Source organism: Salmo salar, chromosome ssa08, assembly GCF_905237065.1.
Source record: "Salmo salar chromosome ssa08, Ssal_v3.1, whole genome shotgun sequence".
NCBI classification, from domain to species: domain Eukaryota; kingdom Metazoa; phylum Chordata; class Actinopteri; order Salmoniformes; family Salmonidae; genus Salmo; species Salmo salar.
Window position 1 is genome coordinate 19,538,796 of NC_059449.1, and position 15,866 is coordinate 19,554,661.

At 41.8% G+C, this 15,866-nt stretch overlaps 1 protein-coding gene across 1 annotated transcript; it reads right to left on the reverse strand.

Annotated features, from left to right (window-relative positions):
• Positions 1 to 3,762: 3,762 nt before the first annotated feature.
• Positions 3,763 to 8,234, reverse strand: LOC106610383 (zinc finger protein 574). The gene is made up of 5 exons (XM_045722950.1): positions 7,845 to 8,234; positions 7,556 to 7,659; positions 7,388 to 7,451; positions 5,935 to 7,209; positions 3,763 to 4,836 (listed from the first exon to the last, which is right to left on the reverse strand). The coding sequence occupies exons 1-4, from the start codon at positions 8,122 to 8,124 to the stop codon at positions 6,128 to 6,130; spliced, it is 1,530 nt and encodes a 509-aa protein (XP_045578906.1). The 5' UTR covers positions 8,125 to 8,234; the 3' UTR covers positions 3,763 to 4,836; positions 5,935 to 6,127.
• Between the last annotated feature and the right edge of the window lie 7,632 nt (positions 8,235 to 15,866).

Here is a 15,866-nt window from a genome sequence, read left to right on the forward strand (position 1 = left end):
AACTGCATATGTCCCATAAGCTTGTAGACTTGTGTCGCTGTCGATACTAAACTTCCCTATGGAGTACTTCCTGATGATTTAATTTCTCAAGATGGTGTGAAAAGTTCTGCAGACCAGAGACAGGTTCCAGTAGCCTCTCTTCCCATCCACACGCAGCACGTCCCGGAAGATCCCCACCAGCGACTCCAGAGGAAGCTGCAAGAAAGTGAATCAATTCAATGCTTTCAGTGTTTTAGCTGCTTATATTGATGAAGTATTTGTTGTTGAACATTCGGTTCCTAAAGCAGTGGTGTTATATATTAAAGGATAGGATATTCACTAGCTAGGTAGGCTACATGGCAGGGGCGGAAATCGCGGGGGGGACACGACCCCCCCATCCTGGGAAAAATATGATTTGTCCCCCCCAATATATCACTGAAACATAACTATGTAATTTAAATAATATTAATAATACGCAATGAAAGCAATTGTGCTGATTATAGACACTTAATAGCGCGTTTTTAAGTTTCAAAAGATTGCGACCCCCCACCCTTTTCCTCACAATGGTTTGATCCACTGGCAAGGTAACAGAGGGGTCGTATCTACTGTCTGAAAGGCACTCAATGAACGTAACTGACGTGAGGTTAATCCAGTCAATCGCGCACACACACTAGCTGAATATGCAGAGCTAGCGCGCAAATATGAACTATTAAGCTAGCTAGTACCTATTCCATTTATGTGGCCTCGTCAAAGATGGAATCTTTGCTATCGTCAATTTATTCCGAGATCAGCATGCAGATGATGTAAGTTAGTGCTTCAAAGTCCCTGTGATAAGGTTAGCGATAAACTGAAGTCCAAACTGAACAGAACTACACTCTCTTCTACCATTGTCTTAAATATATTTAATGGTCTCGTTGCAAAAGCTAAATTGTCGCAAGGGAACTTTTATTTATTTATTTTATTTAACCCGGGTAGCAAAGATTATAGCAAACACCACTGAAACTGAATTGGTGCTCGCTAGCTTTGCAAATTCAGCTATTGTTGGAAGCCAGCCAATATGAAACAAACTATTCAAATAACAAAAGGTTGCAGCATATGTTGTGTAAATGGTGAACTCATACAGCTGTCAACTCTTGTCATTTTAATCCGTTTCACATTTGCTAGCTACCTTTTAGATCGAAGCCCAAATAGAATGATAAAAGATAAGATGATAGAAGCCCATCTCCTACTGTAAATAGCCTACACACTGTGTGTGTGTGTAGCCAGCCAGCCAGGTAGAAAAATGGCAGAAAAATAAAAGACGGACATCAGAGTATTTTTCAGTACACCAAAACGCAAAGTAAGAACCCTAGTAGCCTAATATCTCAAAGACTAGTTGATAAAATGTTCATAAGAAAGAAATGAAATTCTAATGGAAATGTTTCACAATGATGTCATTAGGCAGATTAGGCAACAGATGGCACACAGACAGCAGAGTTGGGGACAGATATGCAGGGACAGACTGGCAGAGACAGGGAGTCTCAGGTAAGTTTGTTGAGTCTTTGTTTGGCAACATTATGAAAGGTTCTCCATTTGTTTTACTTGTAAAATAGGAACATAATTGGAAAATGCCATGGATACCCCCACTCTCAACTTAAACTGGTGACTGAACTAAGATTTGTTAAAGGCAATGGTATTGCTGTTGTGAGTAGTTGTGTAGTTTTGGGTACCGGTAGTTAGGAGTACGGCAAACACCTTATTTCTTTGGTTCCTCAATATACATTTACCATATTACAATGTAGGTTATGTGTTACAACACTACTTTTGGTGTCCCCCTCAGGAATTGCTCTTGAGAAAATTTCATGTAATTGTCCCCCCCAAAGTTGATATCAGATTTTCGCCCCTGCTACATGGCAAACTCTAGAAGATATACAGTTGTTTATAATGGCACCCAAGCACTTTTCTTAAATATTTCAATTTTTTTCCTCACCACACGTTTTTGTATATTCAGCATTGCAGAATACATTTTATTTTTGTAAACTTAAGTTTGACACATTAGTGGGTCTGGCTTCCGGGTTAAGCGAGCAGTGTGTCAAGCAGTGCGGCTTCGCAGGGTTGTGTTTCGGGGGATGCACGGCTCTCGAACTTCGCCTCTCCTGAGTCCGTAGGGGAGTTACAGCGATGGGACAAGACTAACTACCAATTGAATATCACAAAATTGGGGAGTAAAGGTGTAAAAAGTTAAAAAACGTACGTTTACAATTGTTATTTCTAAAATATAGACAAATGACATGGACCAAATGATTAGCACCCCAGATCTAGTACTTGGTTGCACAGCCTTTGACCAAGATAACTGCAGACGAACGCTTCTTGTAGCCATCAATGAGCTTGCTGCACCTTTATCCTGGACAACTGGCACACTCTTCAGCAGCAAACTGCTCAAATTCTTCAATGTTTGAGGGGTGCCCTCTATGGAGCAATTACAGTGCCAACAGAAATTAAATTCGAATTCTATCATTTTGAATTGGGATTCGGATATTGAATTTAATATTTTTAAATTTGTAATGAAGAAATGAATCATTTAATTCAGAAATTAAACTTGTATTTCATAAAATCTGAATCGAGTGAACATACTGTAGCATTCAGTAACATTTTTTATTGAATATTCATATACGATACTTATATTTAGTTTCATTATGATAGATATTTCATTACTTGTCTATCAAGATTACAAACAATTTCAAGTTTATCAAAGTTTCATATTAAAGCTTCTTAGATGCATTTACATTATTTTTTTAATTCAGTTCTCTAAATTCAGATTCAAAACCAGAGACATTCTGGTACTTTGCCAGCCAGTAAAAGTAGAGAACTGATAGAATCAAACGCTCTCTGTGGTAAACAAGCTTTTGGCGGTTTCTGAAGCCAATGTGGCATGTTGAATTGATTTACTTCCTATGAATTTGGCTCTAGCGTTTGAACCGTTTTGGCTATAAACTATTATGAGCCCATTCCTGAAATACGGACATGTCTTCGGTTCCCCTCTATGATGATCACATGCTGCGTTAGAAGGGGGTGACACAAAAAAAGTGGCTCCCATAAGTAAACATTGCCCCGTCACAGCCCTTCTAAGCACAGCCTTTCCACTCCCCATTTAATCTTGCTCTTATGACTGACTTGGTTAGAACCAGGTCTCCTGCATATCACAAGACTGTGTTAGCCCACTTAACTAAAGCCCATAGGGATTAGTTCAGGAAGCTAACACAAGTCTTCCAAGTCTCCAGCAAGGTTACTCATCAAAAGCAAGTGGTTCATCAAACCACCTCGGTTAAATTTCACCCCCCTTTGACCTCATACTCAGAGATCACGGCACTAATATAACTGATTGGGGTTCAAATCAGGCCTCCTGCACAAGACCACTTTCTGTGGCAAACAGAAACAGAATGATCTGTGCAACCCATTTAATGAGAGTGCAACAGAGGTGGTTTGGTGATCCATGCATGTGATGAGCAACCTGGCTGAAGACGTGTTAGTTCAACCCAGGGCTCTGCTTTTGTGACAAGTCACTTATCACAAAAGCATGGTCACCAAACCACCTGTTAGACTTCACCCTCATTTTACCTCCTCCTTGAAGACTCATCCAAGTCTCAGGACCAATGCCTAGGCTTTAGCTCAACAGGCTAACACAGTCTTAACCCATTGTCACGTTGACCTTATAATGCCTACCCTTGCCGGAGAATTGAAACTAACGTCTAACAAAAACTAACACGTCTAACACAAACATACACATGAAACTAACAACCCTTACACAATTACAGGCATTTTTTAATAGCACGGTGGTTGGAATGCTCCAGGTGGGTGGTCACGTGTGTTTGAGGCAGAAGTCCTGAGGTTGAGTCTCCATATGAGCTGAATCGGGGGAAGCGGTACTCGCTAAGCAAGTGTAACCGATGTGAAATGGCTAGTTAGTTAGCGGTGGTGCGCGCTAATAGCATTTCAATCAGTGACGTCACTTGCTCTGAGACTTGAAGTAGGGTTTCCCCTTGCGTTGCAAGGGCTGTGGCTTTTGTGGCGGGATGGGTAACGATGCTTCGTGGGGTGTCAGTTGTTGATGTGTGCAAGGGTCCCTGGTTCGAGCCCAGGTTGGGGCGAAGAGAGGGACGGAACCTACACTGTTACACAAGCAGCGTGAGGTCCTTCACAACAGTGCCACTGGGCTCTACAGTTGTGCTGGTTCAATCACTGGGGGCACTGTGGAGCGAGTTTACGTGGTGAATGTAGCAGATGAGGATCTGTGAAACCTATTCAGCAGCCCGAAGCGTCGTCCTTGCGCAATAGAAGGCCTTTTTCAATAGCGCGTGAGCTGTAACCCTTCAGGAGGGCGGTCACGTGTGTTGTCGAGGCAGAGGTCCTGAGTTCTAGTCTCGGTATGAGCTGAATCACAGGCACACGGCACCCACTCCAATTTGCCTACCGCTCCAACAGATCCGCGGAAGATGCCATTTCCATCGCTATTCACACAGCCCTAACACATCTGGACAAGAGGAACACTTATGTGAGAATGCTGTTTATTGACAACAGTTTAGCATTAAACACTATTTTTCTCTCTAAGCTTGACACTAAGCTCAGAGCTCAGAGCCCTGGGTCTGGACACCACCCTCTGCAACTGGATCCTGGACTTCCTGACGGGCAGACCACAAGGTGTGAGGATTGGCAACAACACCTCCTCCACACTCACTCTTAACACAGGGGCCCCCCAGGGGTGTGTCCTGAGCCCTCTGCTGTGCTCCCTGTTCAGCCACGACTGCGTGAATTTGCACGACACCAACTCCATCATCACCACAGATGATGTTTCCCCAGACCATGGTACCTCTGGGGATTCTGGGAATAAAGAAGAGGTGAGTGAGTAGCTTGGTTTCTAGAGCAGAGGTATTCAACTGGGGGTCCACACCCCTAGGGGTATTTAAAAATATATATTTTTAATGTTTTTATAAATATCGCTAGCAACAACAGAATACCTACAGTAGAAAAGAGAATGATGTCTAATGATGTCTACCTAATATTGAGCAAATTACACTCACTGGAATATCTGACACAGGCTTTAATAAAGCACCAGTCAATAGTCCCCCAGTCAGTCATCCACCAGTCAGTCATCTCCCAGTCAATAGTCCCCCAGTCAGTCATCCACCAGTCAGTCATCTCCCAGTCAGTCATCTCCCAGTCAATAGCCCACCAGTCAATAGTCCCCCAGTACGTCGTCTCCCAGTCAATAGTCCCCATCAATAGTCCCCCTCAATAGTCCCCCATCAATAGCCCCCAGTCAATAGTCCCCCATCAATAGCCCACCAGTCAATAGCCCACCAGTCAGTCGTCTACCAGTCAGTCATCTCCCAGTCAATAGTCCCCCCAGTCAATAGGCCACCAGTGAGGCAAGTGCTGCTGGTAAGCTTTCTTGACTTCATTTCTGCCAACACATGGCTAACCTTTGTTTAACCAGCTAAACAGCAGCTCTTAGTGAAAATGTGTTTGGAGTTACCGTTCTAGCTAATAGGCTATGTTAGAGTTCCTCTTCCAACTATAATGTGGGAAGGTCAAAATTATTTCAAAATTCTATTTATTTTAAAATGTTGATAACTTCTCCCTGCCATTCTCCTGATGATAAGACGTGAAAAATGTTTTTCTAACATATGATGAGGATCCCTGGTTGGCCGGTTTGCCTGGGCGGGGATCCCTGGGCAAGGAAAGGTTGAAGACCCCAGGTCTACAGTGATGGTGCACATCCTAACCTGTCTAGCCTACTCAAAACAGAATCAGAATGGAAAGGAATAAACCAGAGAGAATTCTGATTGAATGGGTTCTAATTCTATTCATTCTAATTCTGGGACTCAAAAACCGGCATATGTTTTCCGAAGCTGAATATGATGAAGAGGGTAAAGGGGTATGAAGATAGTTCTATAAACCCAACCACTGACAGCCTACCATTCCAGTCAGCACTCTCTCTACTTGCACCAGCTAGGTCGCCAGGTCCATTTACAGTGCCAGGACTGTGTTGGTGTCCGTGAAACGTGTTGGGTAAGTTTAGCATTTTTGTCCACAAGTGGTAAAGGTTAGGATTAGGGGAGAGGAAGCTGATCCTAGATCTGTATCTAGTCTGAACTTTTCCCTGGAACACTCAAGGCAGTACAACGTCCAGTGGCCTGCCGCCAGTGTGGACAAGGATATGCTTCTTCATGTGGCCGGACTGGGTGAAGCATTTCCCGCAGTAGATGCAATGAAACGGTTTCTCTCCGGTGTGCACCCTCTCATGCATCTTCAGCTGGTGGCTGTGGGAGAAGCGCTTGGTGCAGTGGCTGCAGCCGTACGGTTTCTCCCCTGTATGGACCCGCATGTGCCTCCGCAGGTGCGCCGGCTGAGGAAAGGGCTTTCCGCAGAGGCTGCACCGGAGCTGCCTCTTGGTGGAGTGAGACGTTAGCTGTTGTGGCTGCTTTTCTATGCCTTTCGATGAAGAAGTGGAGCCTCTGTTGAAATTCAGGAAGGGAGCTTGCTTCCCTCTTTGGGGAACCTGGTGGAGAGTAACCCTTGGGGATGAAAAGCTGTTTCGGTTGGACAGTCCATTGAAATCTGGCATCTTGGACCTTGATCCTACAGTTCTCCCTTGCTCTGCATGTTGAGTGTCAGGGGGACACTTTGTCTGTCCAGATTCCATTCCCCCTCTTCCTCTGTTGTCCACAAGCTGCCTGCTGTCTGAACAGACATCTCCAGATGTCGCCTCTTGGCCAGTTATGCTCCATTCTGAACTCATATCTGCCTCCACTTTAATGGGAACTGAGTCCACCATCACCACATCAGACACCCAGTCCAGAGAGCCCAAAGCAGACATGTAGACCCCAGAGTTACCAGACACCCCTCTCCTCTCTGGATGTCCAGACAGCCTCTTGGAGTCTGGCCCTGCATTGTGAGGAGCATTCACAGTTTGGTTGTCAGTCTCTTGGTTCTCTGTCCATTGAGACAGGCTGTATGATATGGGTTGATGGTCAGTTTCCCAGGTCACACCCTCAGCAACCTGATGGTCCTGTCTTGCTCTGCTGTATTGTGATGCTGGATGCTGGAACATCTGGTTTTCAGGTTCTATATTGAGTGAGGTGTCTGGAGCTTTGTGTCTGTTGCCCTGCTGGTCCAGAAGGTCTGTGGTTTCAGTAGATGATGAAGAACCTGGTTCTGCCACAATCTTCTCACTGCTCTCACTGACAATCTCTGAAATGGGGCAAAGTAAAGAACATCACTGTTCTTTAGTGGAGACTGATTCTTCTTTGCCTTATTTAATAGTTATGGGTAATGACTAAGAAGGTAATAAAATACTGCAACAATAATTTAAGTCTTTACTTAACATAAAGTGTAAACTGCATAGATTTGATAAGTTGCACAAAAATACCTTCTGTTGCACTGGTGTCAAGGTTCTCCATTTTGATAAGAGGTGCCTCTTGCATATCTGCCATCTGTTTTGTATTCATCAGGAACATTTTATTATAAACATATCCCCAAAACCATTTGAAATATGAGAAAACAAATCATATATTTGACCGTGTCTATGACAACTGACCTGCATGCTCCCATCCTGGTCTGTTGCTGTGCGTCCTGAATCTCTCCAGTTGGTGACATCCTGCGTTATGTTGCCCCTTTCACTGTCGGTAAAACAATTCTCCACTGCACCAGAAAACACAAACCCTTATAAACGTTACATATTCTACATGACCCATTATTTTGATCGTGTTGTAATAAGGTTAAAAAAAAACTACAATATCCAATATATTCTACAAGACCTATTATTTTTAACGTGTTGAAATATGGTTTAAAAAAACGACAATATCTAAGTCTGCCTGATGACTTTCCTACTAAGCTCTCTCTTGCCCGGGCAACACGATTGGTGTCGCGCCTTTGAACTGTGCGTCGCAGGGCTCCGAATTTCTCTGTGCTCCGTTGAGAATTCTGGAATTTTGTCAAAAGCAGCTTCCTCCGCAGGTTATCGATTTCCTTCTGACTATGTGAAATTTCCAAACGTAAAGCAGCATGGCCGTCATCTACAAGTTTGCAGATTTCGTCAACGGCTGCATTCGCCAAAACCTCAATGATGGAGGCTAGCTGAGCATGAAAGGCGACGGTATCGGTCATGTTCTTGGCACTATGTCTAACTTAAACACTTATGTTACAGTAATTTGCATTGCAATGTTCAATCAACGTCCTCAAAGTTCACACGGTATGCTTCAAACGTAAATATATTTTTATCTGTGGAGCTAGACACAATAAGGATGATCCACAACAGTGGAATTTTCTGTTCGCCTTCAAAATAAATGTCTGCCATTGGAAGTGATTCAAATGGATACAAATATTGTAATCATGACATATTTGGACTAGATAATGCTAAAGATGAAATAGATAGTTAATTTGATACAAAAAAGTTACAATCTGTTTAAACCGCACTGTGGATGTATTAGACTTTAGAATTGCATTAGGGGCGTACTCAAATGTTTGGACACACCAACCCATTCAAAGGTTTTTCTTTATTTTTACTATTTTCTACATGGTAGAATAATAGTTTAGACAATTAAAATATGAAATAACACATGGAATCATGAAATAAACCAAAAAGTGTTAACTACTCTGATAGAGTTCAGTGTGTCAAATCGGAGGGCCTGTTGTCCGGACCTCTGGCAGTCTCTATGGGGGTGCCACAGGGTTCAATTCTTGGGCCAACTCTTTTCTCTGTATACATCAATGACGTCGCTCTTGCTGCTGGTGAGTCTCTGATCCACCTCTACGCAGACGACACCATTCTGTATACTTTTTTATTTTATTTATTTATTTCACCTTTATTTAACCAGGTAGGCAAGTTGAGAACAAGTTCTCATTTACAATTGCGACCTGGCCAAGATAAAGCAAAGCACTTCTACAACAACACAGAGTTACACATGGAGTAAAACAAATATACAGTCAATAATACAGTAGAAAAATAAGTCTATGTACAATGTGAGCAAATGAGGTGAGATAAGGGAGGTAAAGGTAAAAAAAGTCCATGGTGGCAAAGTAAATACAATATAGCAAGTAAAACACTGGAATGGTAGATTTGTAGTAGAAGAAAGTGCAAAGTAGAAATATTGATAATGGGGTGCAAAGGAGCAAAATAAAATAAATACAGTAGGGGAAGAGGTAGTTGTTTGGGCTAAATTATAGATGGGCTATGTACAGGTGCAGTGATCTGTGAGCTGCTCTGACAGCTGGTGCTTAAAGCTAGTGAGGGAGATAAGTGTTTCCAGTTTCAGAGATTTTTGTAGTTCGTTCCAGTCATTGGCAGCAGAGAACTGGAAAGAGAGACGGCCAAAGAAGGAGTTGGCTTTGGGGGTGACCAGAGAGATATACCTGCTGGAGCGCGTGCTACAGGTGGGTGCTGCTATGGTGACCAGTGAGCGGAGATAAGTGGGGACTTTACCTAGCAGGGTCTTGTAGATGACCTGGAGCCAGTGGGTTTAGCGACGATTATGAAGCGAAGGCCAGCCAACGAGAGCGTACAGGTCGCAGTGGTGGGTAGTATATGGGGCTTTGGTGACAAAACGGATGGCACTGTGATAGACTGCATCCAGTTGGTTGAGTAGGGTATTGGAGGCTATTTTATAAATGACATCGCCAAAGTCGAGGATCGGTAGGATGGTCAGTTTTACAAGGGTATGTTTGGCAGCATGAGTGAAGGATGCTTTGTTGCGAAATAGGAAGCCAATTCTTGATTTAACTTTGGATTGGAGATGTTTGATGTGAGTCTGGAAGGAGAGTTTACAGTCTAACCAGACACCTAGGTATTTGTAGTTGTCCACATATTCTAAGTCAGAACCGTCCAGAGTAGTGATGCAGGACAGGCGGGCAGGTAGCGATCGGTTGAAGAGCATGCATTTAGTTTTACTTGTATTTAGGAGCAGTTGGAGGCCACGGAAGGAGAGTTGTATGGCATTGAAGCTCGTCTGGAGGGTTGTTAACAGTGTCCAAAGAAGGGCCAGAAGTCGCAAGGTCAGGTCGCAATTGTAAATGAGAACTTGTTCTCAACTTGCCTACCTGGTTAAATAAAGGTGAAAAAATAAAAAATAAAATAAAAATTGAGATTCTTCAAAGTCGCCACCCTTTGCCTTGACAGCTTTGCACACTCTTGGCATTCTCTCAACCAGCTTCATAAGAAATGCTTTTCCAACAGTCTTGAAGGAGTTCCCACATATGCTGAGCACTTGTTGGCTGCTTTTCCTTCACTGTGCGGTCCAACTCATCCCAAACCATCTCAATTGGGTTGAGGTTGGGTGATTGTGGAGGCCAGGTCATCTGATGCAGCACTCCATCACTCTCCTTGGTCAAATACCCCTTACATAGCCTGGAGGTGTGTTTTGGGTCATTGTCCTGTTAAAAAAAAAATTATAGTCCCACAAAACACAAACCAGATGGGATGGCGTATCGCTGCAGAATGCTGTGGTAGCCATGCTGGTTAAGTGTGACTTGAATTCTAAATAAAATCACTGACTGTCACCAGACCCACGGTGGTAACCATACACCAGAGATCATCCGTTCACCAACACAAACAATCTCACATTTGGATTCATCAGAGCAAAGGACAGATTTCCACCGGTCTAATGTCCAATGCTTGTGTTTCTTGGCCCAAGCAAATCTCTTCTTATTATTGGTGTCCTTTAGTAGTGGTTTCTTTGCAGCAATTCGACCATGAAGGCCTGATTCATGCAGTCTCCTCTGAACAGTTGATGTTGAGATGTGTCTGTTACTTGAATTCTCTGAAGCATTTATTTGGGCTGCAATCTGAGGATGGTAACTCTAATGAACTTATCCTCTGCAGCAGAGGTAACTCTGGGTCTTCCTTTCCTGTGGCGGTCCTCATGAGAGCCAGTTTCATCATAGCGCTTGATGGTTTTACTACACTTGAAGAAACTTTCAAAGTTCTTGAAATTTTCCAGATTGACTGATCTTCATGTTTTAAAGTAATTATGGACTATCATCTCTCTATGCTTATTTGAGCTGTTCTTGCCATAAAAATAAAGAAGAACCCTTGAATGAGTAGGTGTGTCCAAACTTTTGACAGGTACTGTTCATATTGCAATGGGGTATCAGCCTACTTAGAGCTTAATGTGGCTCATTTCACAGTCCGACAATATGCACTACAACTCTAATATATGTGTAAACTCTTCAGAATTGTAATCTGTTGGTGTAAACCCATTCCATGGACCCAAGATGCATAGGTAAGGCTGTACAGTGCATATAAGTATGCCCACAATGCAATTCTAGTCTAATACCTCCACAATGAGATTAACTGTTTCTTTTTTTTGTATCAACTAAATTGTCTTTTTCTGAATTTATATATCATTCCAACCTATTATTAAATATGTTTATTTTATTGTGTGCGGAATTATTTTTATACACGTGTTTTATTATTCTGTTTTTATTGTAATGTATGCAGAGGTCTCTTGTAAGAGAGATTTGTGACTCTCAATAATAACTTGTTTAGCATTATCTAGTCAAAATAAGGGGTGCATTCGTAAATTACCTCCAGTGTGTCAAAGTGCACTCTGAGCCGTTTGCAAATTCAGTGTTGTCAGATCGTTCGTTTGTAAATTGAGTGTTTCTTTCTGGCCGAGGAGTTGGGTTGATCCGAGCGTTCTGACCTCACAACTGCAGTCAAGCGCCGAAGCAAACTGGCTAAAGTTGGCTAGTTTGCTAGCTACTTCCAGACACATGAGAAATCACCTCACTCTGGCCATTTTACTAACCCGAGCCGGGCTAGTTAGGCTGTTTTCATGTTATCTAGAGCATCAGTGACTAACAGTGCTGCTAGCAACAATTGAATGTTTTGTCAACCTTTACTGACACCCGTCATATTCAACTAGTGTTGCGTGTTAGTAAACTCAGTTATTCTGTGCTCTGGCATACTCGAACGAGAGTGCTCTGAAATCGGAGTAGATAGCCAGATTGAATTTACAGACACACCCAAGGCATGATTCCACTTGTATCCGTTTGAAATCAGTCAATTGCGAACTTTTATTTTGAAGAGAACCCATCAATTCCACTATTGTGGCTAGCTTCTCGCAGGTTCTCTTTTTTGTTCCGGAAACAAAAAATGTCTTCTACTTTGTGGATCGTTTTAAAAAAATAAAGGTGGGATTTCAAAATAAAGATTGGCTACACACAACTTATGTCAGTTCCAACATTGCTACCTGCTGCTGTATCATATTGTAGCGACTGAAAGGAATCAAATGTTACAAACAAAAATCTGCCTTTTGACTTTCAATTAAGTGAATTAAAACAAACACTTTGTCCTCCAAATATGATTATTTTACTATTTGGTTCAAGTAGAAAAATACAGAATCAGCATACAACCTGAATTTAAAGGGAATAAATACATTCCTTCAATTTAAAGTAAATTGAAGAGTAGGCTATGGGTTAGTAGTCTCCAAACTAACTGAAGCACCACACTGAGAATGCACTCTAACTCTGAACAATGTAACAGTAGAAAGATTTTAATATCTGGCTATAGAATGACTAAATAGCCAATGGGATTTCTTATTGTCCTGAGTAATAGCTATACAACATTGCCTTTTGTTTTTACAATAAATTACAACATTGTAAATAAAAATAAACATTTGTAATAATAACAACATTGGTAATATGGGTGTAAGTAGCGCAGCAAGCATGCAGTGAGCATATAATGGTTTATGTTGTCATTCACAGTAACCTGTAACCACAATGTACTGGCTTCTCCTTTCAGTAACTACTGGGGTTCAGGATCAGATCTCTGGAAAAGAAACACAGAACAGATTGTCAGACAAACCAGAATGGAATACATGGAATATGAATTAACAAGTAAAGAATCTAAAGTCTATGGGACACAGACACTGAGGTGTCTGCGTGCAGTTTTGACATACAATGATGTTTGTAAGAATAAGATTTTTGGGGAAACATATGATTCATGAAATTCTCCTCAGAGCACTGCATGACATTGAATAAACAAAAAACAATTGCCTGAATCCTATAGGCTTTTTTTTTTTGACTGAAATTATTCAGACCCCTTGACTTTTTCCACTTTGTTAGGTTGACAGCCTTATTAAAATATTGATTATTCATTTTTTCCCCCTCAATCTACACACAATACCCCATAATGACAAAACCAAAACAGGTTTTTAGAAATGTTTCTAATTTATTAAAAATGTAAACTGAAATAAGTATTCAGACCCTTTACTCAGCACTTTATTGAAGCACCTTTATCAGCGATTACATCCTCGAGTCTTCTTGGGTATGACGCTAGAAGCTTGGCACACCTGTATTTGGGGAGTTTCTCCCATTCTTCTCTGCGGATCCTCTCAAGCTCTGTCAGGTTGGATGGGGAGCGTGGCTGCTCAGCTATTTTCAGGTCTCTTCAGAGATGTTCAATCGGGTTCAAGAACGGGCTCTGGCTGGGCCACTCAAGGACATTCAGAGATTTATCCTGAAGCCACTCCTGCGTTGTCTTGGCTGTGTGCTTACGGTCATTGTCCTGTTGGAAGGTGAACCTTCGCCCTCAGTCTGAGGTCCTGAATGCTCTGGAGACGGTTTTCATCAAGGACCTCTCTGTACTTTGCTCCATTCATCTTTGTCTCGATCCTGACTAGTCTCCCAGTCCCTGCCACTGAAAAACATCCTCACAGCATGATGCTGCCACCAAAATGCTTCACCGTAGGGATGGTGCCAGGTTTCCTCCAAATGTGACACTTGGTATTCAGGCCAAAGAGTTCAATCTTGGTTTCATCAGACCAGAGAATCTTGTTTCTCATGGTCTGAGAGACTTTAGGTGCCTTTTGGCAAACTCCAAGCGGGCTGTCATGCGCCTTTTACTGAGGAGTAGCTTCCGTCTGGCCACTACTATAAAAGGCATGATTGGTGGAGTGCTGCAGAGATGGTTGTCCTTCTGGAAAGTTCTCCCATCTCCACAGAGGAACTGTAGAGCTCTGTCAGATTGCTCAGTTTGGCCGGGCGGTCAGCTCTACGAAGAGTCTTGGTGGTTCCAAACTTCTTCCATTTAAGAATGATGGAGGCCACTGTGTTCTTGGGGACCTTCAATGCTGCAGAAATGTTTTGGTACCCTTCCCCAGATCTGTTTCTCGACACAATCCTGTCTCTGAGATCTACGGACAATTCCTTCGACTTCATGGCTTGGTTTTTGCTCTTACATGCACTGTCAACTGTGGGACCTTATATAGACAGGTGTGTCTTAACAAATCAAGTCCAATCAATTGAATTTACCATAAGTGGACTCCAATCAAGTAGTAGAAACATCTCAAGGATGATCAATGGAAACAAGATGCACCTGAGCTCAATTTCAAGTCTCATAGCAAAGGGTCTGAATACTTGTTTTTTATTTTGATTAAATTAGCAAACTTTTGTAAAAACCTGTTTTTTGCTTTGTTATTATGGGGTATTGTGTGTAGATTACTGAGGACATTTTATATTTGATCCATTTTAGAATAAGGCTGTAACCTAACAAAATGTAGAAAAAGTCTATAGGGGTCTGAATACCTTCCGAGGGCACTGTATGTCATCGTGGTTACAAACCTTCCCTGTGGAGTATGTCCTAATTGTTTAATTTGTCAAGATGGCGTGTAAGGTTCTGCAGACCAGAGACAGGTTCCAGTAGCCTATATTTCCGTGCACACACAACACGTACCGGAAGATCCACACCAGTGACTCCAGAGTGAATCAATTCAATGCTATCAGTGTTTTAGTTGCCTATATCGATTAAGTGTTTGTCGTTGGTCCCTAAAGCAGTTGTGTTTTATATATAAATATATAAAAAGAGGATAGGTAGTCACTAGCTAGGCTACATGTCAAACATTTATGGGCGATTCCTCACAAAATTATTATTTGGGGGATTTTCACTCAATTTAATCCATAGGGGGGTTCTTTGGAGGAAGTATTGTTGACATATTTGACATGCATCTTAAATAATAATAATAAATTGTTGGAATATTTGTGATATTTTGCTTACCCAGGACTCCTGCAAGACTCCATATTGTCATTTGTCGGTGCATACCAAAGATCCAGAGTGGGATCTCTACTGCTTTATGATTACATTTAAGCATTTCCAAGAGAGTGAATGTGAAATTGGATTCAAGATGGTCGCCCTCTGCTAGTGATTTGCAGGATGTGCAATGATAGAAGTTAAAGGAGGGCTGTGATTGGTTACATTGCCAATTTATCTGTATAAAATGGGACATAAATGTAAAACTACCACAACTTTGATTTGCCTGTAAAGTATGTTTGACAATATTTGTAAAAATAAGAAGCCCAATAAAAAAATATTATACTTTCAATTAGGGATGTGACAAATAGACAATTTTGCTTAATATTTAAAACGTCAATTTTTATATAGTTTTTTCGTTAAAACGACAAGAACAAAATCATAAAATAACACGTTAATTTACAATGCAGAATAATGGTCCTCTTAACTATGTATGACCGCCAGGGCCGGGCAATTAAGTTACATCTACAGCCACCCTTTACAGACGTAGAACGCAGCTACAGACAGCTACAACTGATAACTTTTCAGACAACAACAAAAAAGTGGCGCTTCAGCTCTGTACCTTTTCAGCCAATATAATTCTGCTCCGGTGTAAAATTTACTGTATTTTTTCCTCCGACAACAATAAACATCGCTGATTGATCAGGTTTTTTTGGTAGCTAGATGCGTTTTATTTCTACAAAATATCTCGGTAAATCACGGTATTTAACAAACGTTAGTCATTTTTTTTTAGGAGAGTGGACTGCGCGCAGGCAGCAATTATTTGATTGATAGTTCTGGTTGCATAGTGATGGATTTTAGTCCTGCTTCAGAAGAGGCATAG

Bases quoted from the DNA above. Each gene is read 5' to 3' on its own strand.
- LOC106610383 (XM_045722950.1), bottom strand. From the start codon at position 8,124: ATGACCGATACCGTCGCCTTTCATGCTCAGCTAGCCTCCATCATTGAG. The intron at 7,660-7,844 runs GAAAGTCATCAG...TTTCTGGTGCAG, and splicing joins GGCAAGAGAGAGCTTAGTAG to TGGAGAATTGTTTTACCGAC. The intron at 7,210-7,387 runs GTATTTTTGTGC...GCCCCATTTCAG, and splicing joins TGACACCAGTGCAACAGAAG to AGATTGTCAGTGAGAGCAGT.